Source organism: Tupaia chinensis, unplaced genomic scaffold (assembly GCF_000334495.1).
Source record: "Tupaia chinensis unplaced genomic scaffold, TupChi_1.0 Scaffold000256_1, whole genome shotgun sequence".
NCBI lineage: Eukaryota > Metazoa > Chordata > Mammalia > Scandentia > Tupaiidae > Tupaia > Tupaia belangeri.
This window is the reverse complement of record NW_006159736.1, coordinates 2496294-2509550: the sequence shown is the minus strand read 5'-3', so window position 1 is coordinate 2509550 and position 13257 is coordinate 2496294. Positions and strand designations below refer to the sequence as shown.

At 38.2% G+C, this 13257-nt stretch overlaps 1 protein-coding gene across 1 annotated transcript in view; it reads right to left on the bottom strand.

Moving 5' to 3' along the window:
- The window catches only part of DST (dystonin), a 576919-nt gene that overhangs the window by 174450 nt on the left and 389212 nt on the right, over positions 1–13257 (bottom strand). The window contains exons 36-38 of the mRNA XM_014588047.2: positions 9563–9691; positions 6810–6898; positions 3756–3891 (exon numbers count right to left, since the gene is read on the bottom strand). Of these exons, the coding sequence (XP_014443533.1) occupies positions 3756–3891; positions 6810–6898; positions 9563–9691 (354 nt within the window). The remainder of the gene's footprint in view (positions 1–3755; positions 3892–6809; positions 6899–9562; positions 9692–13257) is intronic.

The following is a 13257-nucleotide window of genomic DNA, read 5'->3' as shown; positions in this document are numbered from 1 at the left end:
CAGCAGGAAGAGCTGGTCCATCATTTTCCTCTTGCAGTATGTCATAGTCTTCAGGTTGCAGACAATCAGATTCATCGCCTTCAAGAAGCAGAGAATCATGGTCATCATCTTCGAACAAGGGGGTATCATAGAAGTCATCATCACTATCAGTGTCTGTCCCTGTGTCACTGTGCTGATCATCCAACAGTGACGTCTCATAGTCACCAGCACTGACAGCTTCTTCAAGCACTGGTATATCACAAATATGAGAGGTGTTGGCATTATCAATATCACCCCTTGAAGTCACAGCACTGGGGTATGCTTCCATTTCAGATTCACTTTTCTTGTGTTTCTGCTGAGAAGCTGTATGCAGTTTTTCAACCTCATCAGCAGTATCTGAAACGTATCTGTCATTGTTATATTGTAGTTGAGAATTACCACAACCAACATTTAAAGATTTTTGTCCAGCGTGTTCTCCTGGCAAACTAATGTTAATTGCTGCAATACCCAGAAATTGGTCTTGAAATTTTTCTTCCATTCTTTGACCTGATAACACAGTTTGGTCATTGAGTGACAACGCAGAGTCTTCACATTTATTTCCGTTGTTCTGTTCATGAAAACTTCCCTGACTGTGCCTCAGTTTATCATGACTTAACAAGGCACTTAGCCTGGGGGAATAGTCGAAGATGGATGAATCTTTGCTTATGTCACTGTCGTTCTCTGTTTCATTCAGGTTACAGAATTTACTGGTTTTCGATTTTACAATAGGATTTGTTATCAAATCACTTGCAAAGTTTTGAATGCTTTCAAAGTAACTGCATTCATCTACATGTTCATTTGTGTCAACTTGACTTTGATTTTTATAATTTTTAATTATGTTTTCTGAGTCATGGCCAGGAGTGTTAACATCTGTAAGATTGGTCTGTTCTAAATATGACAAAGGACTGGGAACACATACACTGGATGAACTGCTAACTTTCTCATCAATTGATATTGTATTTGCCAGGTTTTCTGACTGACAAAATTCACTACTGATAACATTATTTCCCCTTTCATGAAACTCTTCATTTATGGCACCCTTTCTATTTTCAGGAGTCTCTTTATGTTCAGTTTCTCTGCAATGACATTTATCAGAACTAACTGGTGAACCTGTCCATTTGTCCTTTTCTTTACCAGGAACGTTACTGAGAAATACATCAGGGAAGACAGGAAGACATTCTTCTCTGGCTGTGTCCTCATCACATTCTGTAGTACAACCTTCCAGGAGCATGCCAACAGCCTCAGCCAAGTCTCCATCATATAACAGGAGCCTTTGCCCTGTGTTTGCATCCATATAGCTGTTGATCATCAGATAAGATAGAAATAGCTTCTTAGTTTGTTCTGAGCTCTGAGTTGCCACTGGCTCATCTCCATCAAAAACATCCTCTTCTTGCCTATAATCATGAACTGTGGATGGTTGGAATTTACAGAAAGAGAGCCATCTTCTGGCATTTTTACAAGCTTCTAAATCTCCTAAATCTGGCATTTTATCAGGTAGCATTATATTTTTTAAAATCAAAGCTGTGTTATTATCTATAATTCCTAGTTGTTTAGCTACATCCAAATCAATGACTTCAGAACTTTCTGGAATGTAAAGAGCAGCTATTTTCTGCCTGCCATTCAGGATTTTGTAGGCTAATTCATTTGTAATCAACTCTTGCTGCAAGGAAGATGATGTGGGAAATATTTCACCAGAATGAGGCCAAATGAGCCCAACATAGCCTCGCTGAGCCTCTAGTACCAGAAGTGCACTGCTCGAAGTTATTAAGTCACACTGGACTGCTTCATCCACGGTTAAACGTTTGGCAGGGTTTGAGCGGATGATTCCACCTGTTTGAACCTGATACGTGAGAATGCTGCTGGCGGTATCTCTGTCGATCATCCCTTCTGCCATGGCTTCTTCAATAGTCATTCTCTGACCAGAGTTGCAATCAATCAGACCTCCAGAAAGAAGCTGTGCACCTAATAATCTAAACATGGTTTCACGGTCTATGAGACCTTCATGAGCTGCCCTTAAAATGCTTATGTTTCTCCCACATTTTAATGTTATTCTACCTCCTTCCTGTGGTCTCACAGGGAGGAGCCACATCCCTGTGTTTTCCTGTAAAATACTTCTTTGTACCATGTCTGTTAAAGACACCTTCTCCGAGGTGTAGGGGTCAATGAGATCTTTGCACATATTTTGCCTTTCCAGGACTTTAGAAAATAATGCTGAGGAAACCAAGTTCTGCTGGAAAGCCTTCTGTAGGGTCACCTGTTCTCCTGTGTCTGGAATAACCAGAAAGCCGGTAGAAAGCAGGATCTCAAGAATTCTGATGGCCGTGGATTCTGATACCACACCTTGAGCCAGAGCATCCAGTACTGGAATTGTGGTAGATGATACAGCAGAAATAATCTCCTTAGCTTTATTTAGTTCTTTGAGTTGACAAAGAATCTGTTCATCAATAAGGCCATGACTTTCGGCATCTTTGAGGTCAAAGCATTTTCTCAATTCTGGTGAAATTAGGCCAGAAATCATGAGCTGTGTCTCAAGTAACCTGATTCCTGTGTCATAGTCAATGAGGCCTCTTAAAACTGCCTGAAAGACTGAAAGGACTTCTCCAGTTGTCTGATCAATGGTGCCTGCAATCACTTTATCCAGCTGAAAGGAAAATACAAAAATCTCAGGTCAGTCTGATACACAGGGTGGGCAGAGTTGCATGCAACTTAGTTTGCATACTTTTTCTTTTGAAAAATAATATACTGCAACATAAAAATCCTCTACTTACCAAGGCGTAGCAATGCTGTGAATGTTAGGCAGCTCAAATGCACAAGTGATCTATGTCAGTGATCTATTCATAACAGCACAGGATGTGATAAAAGCTTTGAAACAACATGCATCTGTGAATTGAAAACTTAATACCGTGTACGTTAACAAGGTTAGTGAGGACATAAAGAGTAGATGATGATAGTGAGAAAACAGAACACATACCTAGAAGGCAAATCATGCTTTCTGCAACTGGGTGAGATTAGCGTCTACTGACATGAAAGAGAGTACCATATACCATGCTATTGATGTTTACAGCATACAGACTTCTTCAAAGACAGTCAAAACCGAAAGAGCTAGAAAAAATGTTACGTACCCCCGAAATGCAACAAATTATGTGGACAGTATTCCCAGGAATAACAAAATTAAATACAAAGATAATTTTTTGAATACTGAATATTGCGTTGGGCACGTTGATATGTATCATTTACAATGTTTAAGTACCAGCCAAATTTAAGAAAGTTTTATATTTTAAGGAGATGCAGGCAAGGGCATCCTTGCTACAACATCTGGTATTGTCTTACTCAAATAAGCCTCATGGGTACTTCTGAAAATCAAACTCCATAGCACATCAATGTCACCTTTAGTGACAATGTCACAGGCTATTTTATAACATATTTATATAATAAAAAATATAATACAGCAGTAGAAGAATGGCTTTTTAAGAGAGGAGTTAGAAAAATGAATGATTCTTTTCTTTTACCATGCAAGGCAGAGATTATTAAGATGTCACAGAAACTGGTGATCAGCATGTGTAAGATTACATTTAAGAAATAACACTGAAATCTCCAAACATTAAAGTAAACTCCATCCATGTTTTATACAGATACAAAATTCAAGAACATGTCTTTGCCACTGATATATATTTCCACAGCCATGCAATAAAACTACGAGTCTTGAAAGAACCACACATGTAAACAAATAATATTACCTTCTCCTCTACCTTTGTGTCACCAGGAGTCTGTGTTTCTTGTACTTGTTTCAGAGATTCACTGAATAATAAATTATAACCTTCTTGAAGAGTTTTTACTTGTTTTTCCAATTCATTTCTTTCTTCATCTGTCATTCTAAAATAACCAGAAAATATTAATATAGTAACACGTGTCTTCAAAGGATAAAGATATATTAGAGCACTTTTCTAAATATGCACACCATCATAAAATTTAGAAAGCTTCATATACAGATGGCTCAGATCTTGAAAAACTGCCTATGAAAATTAAAAATGGTCCTGAAAACATCTTTCCTCTTGTCTGAGAAAGAGACAGAAGGGACGCATAAACTAATAAATAGGCATCTCTCTAGCATATGCAAATTTATAAAATAACAACTGGTGTTTTCTTCCCAACATGAAAAAATGAACTATTAGGTACTATTACACAAAAGGAAACTTGTTTAAACTGAAGAATAAAGAGGAAATTTACAAGGAAAGCAACCTGATTATCTAAGGTATATTATGAAATTCCAGAATAATCCAAAGAGGAAGTTCAAAAAGGATTTATGAAAAGGATAGATTCCTTCCCCACTGGAGGCACTGACACTTTGTTGCAAGAAATACGATCACGATAAGAAAAATCAGATTGCCATAGGTCTCAACTGAAAAGACAAAAACAGGGACCAGTGGATGGCATAATGGTTACATCACTGGACTCCCATGTAGCTGACTGTGGTTCGAGTCCCGGACCTGGCGGCTTAAAATTCACACCAAGCACGTGTGTATTAGTGCTCAAAATCATAAGAGGACACTAGAGGAGAAGGGAATGTGGCACGGCCATCCCCCCAGGGGGTGATTTCTTGCTCTCTGTCTCTCTGGCAAGCACACATGCCCTATAGCAAAAAACTCAAAAAAAAAAAAAAATTTACACATATTTTCCAAAAAGTAAGTCTTAAAGAGTACTGCTTAGAATTAAGATTTGACTTGGAGTTTTAACTCTTTCACACACCAGCTGTTAATCCTTTGTGTTTATTTTATTGTGAGTAATATATGGGGATAATGGCTCCATTTCAGACTGTGACAAAGTGAATAAAAATTACAGTTAATTGAGTTGCTAGATTAATATTCTTTATATTATTTTATTAATACATCGACTGCAGTTAGCTTGAGCTTTATTTTAAACATCACAATTAAAATTTACCACCTTCTGCTCAGCTCAATGTTTCTAAGAACACCTCCCTACTTTGAATAACAGAACTAATGAAAACCCAACCTACTTGTCTCCATGTTTAGCCAAAAAAAGCTGCATAGTTTGAAGTGCTTCAGATAACTGATCCTTCTTGGTAGATACTTCCTCACTGGAAATCTGTAAGGTAGAGAAGATACATTCACTCTCCCCTCAAACGGACTAACCAACAGTAGTTTAAAAAAACAAACTAATCAAATTTTAATTAAGACTCAAATGATAATTTTTCTTTATGGGTGACCCAAGTTGATAATTTATCATTTAGCAGTCTGGAGACCTGGATAAGAAGGGTACTTTGTTTAAAATGTATGATTAAGGAAAGCTCCCCTCTCTATCCTTAATGCCATCATTTTCATGAGGAAATACTTATACAAAATTATATGGTTCTGCATTTGTCCCAGCCCAATTATGAATAAAAGTGACCTTAACACCCAGCTGGTCAGAAACCAGCACCAGCCAGGATCATTCTTATATATCAGAGTACTCAAATACACAGGGATGAGGAACAGAGTATCTTCCTTCCTCCAATTCTCAGATATAATGCTCCTAAAAAACATTCTCGTCAAAGTACTAATCTGTATATTTGCACACCAAGAATTAAAAAATGTCTAAAGCTAAGACACACTCCCTTCTAAAAGTCACCTGTGATAGTCAGAGAAATAAAATTGATGTGTTAGGGAAATAGCAAGGGGTCATAACTCTTTCTCTAATCCCTCAGTGCATCACTTCTGAACGCTTTATTTCAGAAATTAATTGCCATTCTTTTAAATGAAAAGAAAGGGGTAAAATAACTGGCCAATTAAAAGATACATATTTTTTCCCCTGGTTTACGCTATTTAGGTTTTTCTTTTTTCTTTTTTTTCTTTTCTGCCAGCATGTGCACTCACCAGAGACAGAGAGAGAGAAAGAGGAAGACAGCATGCCTGCCCCAGTGGGGCATGGTCACACCACAAACCCCTCTCTTTCATTTCTCCACCCTGTTGGGATTTGGGGAACACATGCACATGTTTTCAGAGTGTATTTCAAGTTGCTGGGGCTGAGATGGACACACACATTCATGACAAATTGCCTTAAATTTCCTTTTTTATTTTTTGTTTAAAGAGAGGTTGTTGTTAAAGAGTGCATGCGCTAGACAGAGACCGAAAGAGAGAAATCACCCCTCGGAGAGGATGGCCAATCCCTTCTCCTCCAGTCTCCTCTTGGGGTTTTGGGCACACATGCACACACAGTCAGTGTGAGTTTTAAGCCGCCAGGTCCGAGACTCGAACCCCGTTGACTATGTGGAAGTCCTGCAATGTAACCACTACACCATCTGATTAGTGCTCAAAATCATAAGAGGACACTAGAGGAGAAGGGAATGTGGCACGGCCATCCCCCCAGGGGGTGATTTCTTGCTCTCTGTCTCTCTGGCAAGCACACATGCCCTATAGCAAAAAACTCAAAAAAAAAAAAAAATTTACACATATTTTCCAAAAAGTAAGTCTTAAAGAGTACTGCTTAGAATTAAGATTTGACTTGGAGTTTTAACTCTTTCACACACCAGCTGTTAATCCTTTGTGTTTATTTTATTGTGAGTAATATATGGGGATAATGGCTCCATTTCAGACTGTGACAAAGTGAATAAAAATTACAGTTAATTGAGTTGCTAGATTAATATTCTTTATATTATTTTATTAATACATCGACTGCAGTTAGCTTGAGCTTTATTTTAAACATCACAATTAAAATTTACCACCTTCTGCTCAGCTCAATGTTTCTAAGAACACCTCCCTACTTTGAATAACAGAACTAATGAAAACCCAACCTACTTGTCTCCATGTTTAGCCAAAAAAAGCTGCATAGTTTGAAGTGCTTCAGATAACTGATCCTTCTTGGTAGATACTTCCTCACTGGAAATCTGTAAGGTAGAGAAGATACATTCACTCTCCCCTCAAACGGACTAACCAACAGTAGTTTAAAAAAACAAACTAATCAAATTTTAATTAAGACTCAAATGATAATTTTTCTTTATGGGTGACCCAAGTTGATAATTTATCATTTAGCAGTCTGGAGACCTGGATAAGAAGGGTACTTTGTTTAAAATGTATGATTAAGGAAAGCTCCCCTCTCTATCCTTAATGCCATCATTTTCATGAGGAAATACTTATACAAAATTATATGGTTCTGCATTTGTCCCAGCCCAATTATGAATAAAAGTGACCTTAACACCCAGCTGGTCAGAAACCAGCACCAGCCAGGATCATTCTTATATATCAGAGTACTCAAATACACAGGGATGAGGAACAGAGTATCTTCCTTCCTCCAATTCTCAGATATAATGCTCCTAAAAAACATTCTCGTCAAAGTACTAATCTGTATATTTGCACACCAAGAATTAAAAAATGTCTAAAGCTAAGACACACTCCCTTCTAAAAGTCACCTGTGATAGTCAGAGAAATAAAATTGATGTGTTAGGGAAATAGCAAGGGGTCATAACTCTTTCTCTAATCCCTCAGTGCATCACTTCTGAACGCTTTATTTCAGAAATTAATTGCCATTCTTTTAAATGAAAAGAAAGGGGTAAAATAACTGGCCAATTAAAAGATACATATTTTTTCCCCTGGTTTACGCTATTTAGGTTTTTCTTTTTTCTTTTTTTTCTTTTCTGCCAGCATGTGCACTCACCAGAGACAGAGAGAGAGAAAGAGGAAGACAGCATGCCTGCCCCAGTGGGGCATGGTCACACCACAAACCCCTCTCTTTCATTTCTCCACCCTGTTGGGATTTGGGGAACACATGCACATGTTTTCAGAGTGTATTTCAAGTTGCTGGGGCTGAGATGGACACACACATTCATGACAAATTGCCTTAAATTTCCTTTTTTATTTTTTGTTTAAAGAGAGGTTGTTGTTAAAGAGTGCATGCGCTAGACAGAGACCGAAAGAGAGAAATCACCCCTCGGAGAGGATGGCCAATCCCTTCTCCTCCAGTCTCCTCTTGGGGTTTTGGGCACACATGCACACACAGTCAGTGTGAGTTTTAAGCCGCCAGGTCCGAGACTCGAACCCCGTTGACTATGTGGAAGTCCTGCAATGTAACCACTACACCATCTGCTGGTCCCTAAATTTCCTTTCAATACAGAGACCATAAGGTGTTCTTAGAGAGTAATAATTAAAGCCAAAATCTGCATTTTAAAGGCATCTACCTATTTTTAGGAGTATTAGATCTAAATCTAACTTACTAACAGTTTGGAGAATTTAAAATCACAGAGTGTAAAATTTTCAAGGGCTTATCATTTGTATTTCTCAAAGTAAATTTGTTCTACCAAGAACTCTTTGCTAAGGTTTATTTCTCTATTTTAGCTATCTTCCTATCTGTTTAGGCAGGGGGGTGGAGAGAAAACATTTTAAATTAAATATTTCCATTGAATTACTTTGGAGGTTTTAATTTAAAATATAAGTGCTTTCCAAGTCCATTTTTTTCACACTATCTGATACACAGTATGCAAGACTATGAACTAGTATTTCTTTATTTCAATTGAATAATATTTCAAGCTTACCCTCAATTCTGTAAATCACCCACGGAGAAACCTCAGATAAGGTACATATGCCTCCTCTCATAATAGGAAAAATTATGCAAGTCCCTATTTTAGGCATTTTCTCCTATCTAATCAGATCAATAATGTCTATTTCAACTGATAGCAAGTGAACACCAATGCAAAGCTAGAAGAGGTGGGTGCTAAATAGATTAGATTAGATGAGAGTCCTGATAGCCCCTGAAATTTGCATATGCCGGGTAGGGTAGGATGGCAATGTAAAAACAGTATTCCTTGAGAAAAAGATGATCTTAGTGAGAATTTATTTCTTTGTAGTGCTATCAGCAGAGTGGCAGTACTAGAATTCACACTTGAACTACAATGTCCTAAGAGTTTCAAGTGGTACAGTGCAACAGACACTCTGGCACAATAACATCTCACGAGTTGTAGCCATCCAACTAATGCTAAGTGACTGGGGTACAGAAGATAGCCTTAGTCCAAAGAATCCACTGGGTAAGGGAAAGAACCTAAAATCTCAAGTGACTGAAAACAGACACTCCTTATGAATAGAAAAGACCCAGAAAAACACAACTAAAGCCAGTCCTCAAAGTGTTAATAAACTTGTATGTATTTTCTTTATTTTTAAAATGTTTCATATTTATATCTGTGAGCATGAGACTGTGTATCTTTAGGCTATAAAGTGTATGGATTTACTTGGGACACAAAACAGGATGTCCTCTGCTCTTTAGCAATTCTCATCGTAATAATCAGGAAACAGATCTAACTATTAGGAAAAGCAGTACAACGTACAATTATAGTAATAAAAAGGCCAACACATGGAGTTCACGATTTGGGATCAGAGACTTCTGCCACATATTATGCATCTTTGGGAAAGTTACACAACGTCTCTGATCTTCAGTATAACTGCCTATAAAAGTGGGGAAATTAAGGTAAAGAATTAAGTATTGTGCACTCAGGCTACATCAACTTAGAAAATTCTACCCACTATTACTATTATTATTATTAAATCAGGACTTCCTTGAATACCTTTTGCTTAGAGAAGGGAGATTTCCCAGCCTTCTCTCCATCTCTCAGTGCCGTGCTGATATTTGATACCCATTTCTGCAATTCTTTGGCTTTTTCAACATGTTCTTTCTTTTCTTCTTCCAATGACTTCTGAGGTGTGAGTGGCAAAAAAAGATACATTCCTATAAATGACTGAGCTAGTAAAACTACCTCTCCACTGAAAACAAGACTGTGAAAATATTTTTTTCATCACACACAGGTTACTGAGATATTTTATTCATTCACTTAACCACGTTTACCATGTTGCATAGCAGATGTACCTCTAAAATGTGTATGGTAGCAAAGAGAGCTGTGACAAACGTTGTTTAATGATGGGTCTAACCTCCCAGCTGTTCCATCAATACGACAAATAAAAAACTCAGTTTTATTCATGAGGCACTACACAACTTGAATTGCTGCCTTTGCATTAGCATCACAATCACAATTGTCTTGACAGAAAGTTATCGGACAATGGGAAGCTGGAAAAATAGAGAATGTCTACACAGATATGAAAAATACATAGCATGAAGAAGAATCTTTTCCCTCCTCCAACACACAATACGTTCATAATGCTAGCTTTGAACTAGAGTCTTAACTAGAAATGACAGATCGTGGTAAATATTGTAGTATAGAAAGAAGGTGACTATACACAGGAAAATTCAAAACTTCCTCATTTGTCCAAGCAATCTAAAACACTGCGGCCTCACAGATGTGGGAACAAATTTACACCATTCTTTTGGATCCCATGGCGCCGTGTGATGTGCTCTTTCACTGAGGGCCATGAGTCAAACACCCGGCTGGAAGAAATTCAGCGAAGGCAAGTTTGAAGAAACGATGCTGTGAACTTGTTTGAATTCATCAAGCGTATCCATTTCTTTCAGTGTGGGCAAGTCTCAAACAAGTACTCTGGAGACTAAGGGAAACCAATTTCAGGGCAGTAAGTCTTTAATTATTTTCCATTTAAAAGTGATACTCTCTTCTGAGCAGTCAGAAATGTGCTTTGAGCATGGTCCACAACTCCTAGCCTGTGTAGGGAGTTAATACCACTATGCTCTGAACAGCTGCACGAAGCAGCTGGCATCATCCCCTGAACAAAGGTATCTCAACATGTCCTTAGGAAGAATAGTAGAGGCTAGAAATTCCCGTCATCAGAGGTTCAGACACTTCTAAGAGTTTAAGTCCTGTGTGAAAGTCAAAATCAGCTTTTTCTAAGGCTTCTTTATATGTCAGTTTTCTTTTTGTCTGGGGACATATTATATTTCTGACATAAGACTTCTGGTCTTTGAGTTTTGTAGCAATGAGGACATCTATGATACCTACCTGGAGAGCCTCTTCTATTGACAACCGAGAACGAACCTGTGGCTCTATCAAGCCCCCTGTCAAATACTGAAATTCTAGACACCGGATTCCCATTTCCTTACTTATAATATTTGCATTCACAGCTTCTATCACTGACATTACTTTGTTAGTGACAGGATGGCCAATCCCTGTGATCACTAACTCACACTGTCGCAGCTGCTGGGCAAACCCCTCGTCAATGAGGCCTCTGTGCAAGGCTTCAGAGACGCGGTACTTTTTGCCAGTGAGAGGATCAATTATGCCCCCTGTACTGACTTGGGCTTCAAGGCATCTGAGGGCAGTAATCCGATCAATCAGATTTCTACGAGAGGCCTTTAATACAGAGATCCTTTCCCCACTGGCAGTCACCCAATACCCTGCAATAGGACTATGCAAATCCTTCTTGGGGACTAACCGGCTAAGCAGAGAATCGGCAAGTTCGGTAAGTGTGATGAGGCCATCCTGATACTTTTTGACCATGGTTTTGTCAATTGTCCCCTGCTCAATAGCCTCATTAATATTGAACTGTAATCCTGTTTTAGTATCGGTCAGCATGTGAGAAGAATGCCCATAGGATTCAAAAAAGGTGGCTTCCTTCCACTGATACTGCTGCCCTGAAAGTTCAAGATATGTATTTTTTTCGATTAGGTTTCTCTGGAAAGCCTCATAGGCAGTGAGTTCTGCTCCTGTTTTAGTATCTACTACAGAAATTTTATGAGTTTTCTCCACATTGAGATTGGAAATGTCCCGTTCCCCAAACGGAAAGAGAAAGCATTGGCCATCTACATCAAATACACACATTCGCAGTAATTCTGAGTAATACAGAGCTTGGTTGTTGTTGGGGTTAGGAAAAACTCGTGTGTTGCTGGATGGCTCATGTAAAAATTGTAAGATGGCATTATTTAACAACCCCTGCTGCAGAGCAATCTCTGGAGGAACACGAATGCCTCTCACAGGGTCAATGACACCCCCACAGGCAACCTGGGCTTCTAAGATATGTTTACCTTTTTGTCTATCAAGCATTCTATTTTCCATAGCTTGAAACACCGACAATGTCTTAGAAGAATATGAATATCCTAGAGCTGCCTTCTCTGCCTCGAGAAGCCTAATTTTGAATTCAGGGTCAATGATTCCTTTAAGAAGTGCATCTTCAACAGAATACGTCTGGCCTGAAATGGGATCGATTATAAAACCTGTTGCAGCCTGAGCTTCTAGAAATGCTAAAGCTATCATTTTGTCTATAATGATTTTCTTGGCTGCTCCAGTAAATGATATCTTTTCTTTCGTAGATTCTAGGTAAAGCCCTGCGATTGAGGTGGCTTTTGTCAAAAACTTGTTAAGAGTTTTCTGAACTTCTTCAACAGTCTTCAGACCAAGCCTCAGCTGCTCAATTGTTCTCATGTCTAGAAGCCTAGCTTCAACCAGCTGCCTGGCAGTCACAGTGTTCCTGAGCCCTTGGAATTTAAATTCATCATCCCTAATTGAAGCCGCATGATCACTATCAAGGTTCTGGAAGGTCTCTGGTTCTGAGCCTTTCTTAAGAAAATCTTTCTTGAGTCCACTAGATGCTCTGCATCCATCAAGCATCCATTCTTCAGTACTGGGACCTGGGTTCTTTTCTTGCTTTAATGTCGTGACTTCTGTGTGCATATCATACTGCTTGCTCTTAGCTATCTGTAATAGGAATTTATAAAAGATTAAAAGTCTTCTAGAGGAAGAATGTTACTTTACCCATTCTCAATGCAAATATAATACTCCAAATTACAAAGCCAACTTAAGCAAAGAGAAGAAAAATTCAAGCCAAGGAAGGCTCAGGAATAAGTTATATTATTTTGAGAGACTGAACTTTACTTTCACAATGGCAATGAAAAGTATTATAATGGTATGTTTATAGAATGAAATGAAATCTTGTCACAGATTATAAGTCAAAGTCAACTGCTTGGTTTTCCAGCTTTTTTTTTTTTTTTAATTCTAGTTTTCTTTTATTTCCTTTGGGGATAATTCAATACTGAGGTCTGGTTTTGGTGTTGAGAGATTTTTGTTGTTGTTTCTTGCTGGAGGGCACATGCACCGCTAGAAAGAAACAGAGAGAGGGAGGGGAGAAAGCACTCCCCCAGATAGTCACATTTTTTCAAAATACATTCCCACAGATACAATGGTATACTCATTACATCTGTGTTTTTAATCTCAACCTTCACAAATTGAAGGATGACATATATTAAAGATTCAGGTAAATGACTAGAAAAATTACGGCATTATTTTTCTGTCAGAAATAAAAAGTCAATCACATTTGAAATTAAAAAAAAAAAAAAAAAAAAAACTACACGCAGAGGAGAAAA